The following is a 904-nucleotide window of genomic DNA, read 5'->3' as shown; positions in this document are numbered from 1 at the left end:
AATATTTACAAAATCGTGTTAAGTTAGCTTTAATTGTGGTTCGTTTCTGCTTTAGCTTTCTTGCTTCCTCAGTAAAAGGCATGTTTGAATGCTTAGAGACCACGTGTGGCTACCGAAAAGGATGATTTAAATAAAATTATAATTTGTGGTTGTGCTTAATAAAGATCGTCAATTAGCAATGACTTAGAATAATCGTTCGAAACAACACAATGAGCTTAGATAATACCAAGAATCAATGTTGCACTATATAAATTGGTCAAATAAAATACAAATAGTATACTGGTGCAAATATCTACTTACCTTATTGATTTACTGAATAGGAAAGATAGGATATATTGAACGCTTACTTAGCTTTACGGAATTTGTGTGCGGAGAATGCGGCAAAATTGGCAGCGATGCACGGCCACAATTCAGCAAGCCACTTTCACTTCTCTGATTATCTTGATAATCGTTCAATTATTTGGCTCAAAGGACCAAAATGTGGGGTCATTGAGTAACCCCGATTATTATTTCGTAACTCTTTCAGGGATAATTACTACTGAGCCAAAATAAAATAATATAATTAAAACTTAGTGGACTGTATTTGAAATTTGAGCGTTGTAGTAACAGGTAGTAATAATATAATGACAATACAAAAGGGTTCTGGCCCTGCCTCGCAACATTGACAGGCCAATGTTGCCAACCTGGCCAACTCAGGGTGCGCACAGGGTACGCACACTAATCCCAACAAGGTTAATGTTAAAAGTTCGGCAATTATGTATTGGCTTTCCTTTTAAAAGTTCATTAATACATTCATCTTGTGGGTGAAACTCTTCTTTGCAGTAATACGTGTCTTCTATTTTTGGACAAGGATGGCTAGTATGCTGGCTTCTTACTTCTTCTTGTGCGAGGTAAGGGTATTGGG

General features: G+C 36.5%; 1 protein-coding gene across 1 annotated transcript in view; it reads right to left on the bottom strand.

Annotated features, from left to right (window-relative positions):
- Positions 1 to 349, bottom strand: part of LOC125502431 — a gene marked incomplete in the record, with an annotated part of 2,552 nt that extends 2,203 nt beyond the window's left edge. The window contains 1 exon segment of the mRNA XM_048660500.1: positions 1 to 349. Within this exon segment, the coding sequence (XP_048516457.1) occupies positions 1 to 82 (82 nt within the window).
- Positions 350 to 904: the final 555 nt, after the last annotated feature.

The sequence above is a fragment of the Dendroctonus ponderosae genome, unplaced genomic scaffold (genome assembly GCF_020466585.1).
Source record: "Dendroctonus ponderosae isolate FM_Combo_2020 unplaced genomic scaffold, Dpon_F_20191213v2 Dpon_F_20191213_1, whole genome shotgun sequence".
NCBI classification, from domain to species: Eukaryota; Metazoa; Arthropoda; class Insecta; order Coleoptera; family Curculionidae; genus Dendroctonus; species Dendroctonus ponderosae.
This window is presented reverse-complemented; position numbering and strand designations above follow the sequence as displayed.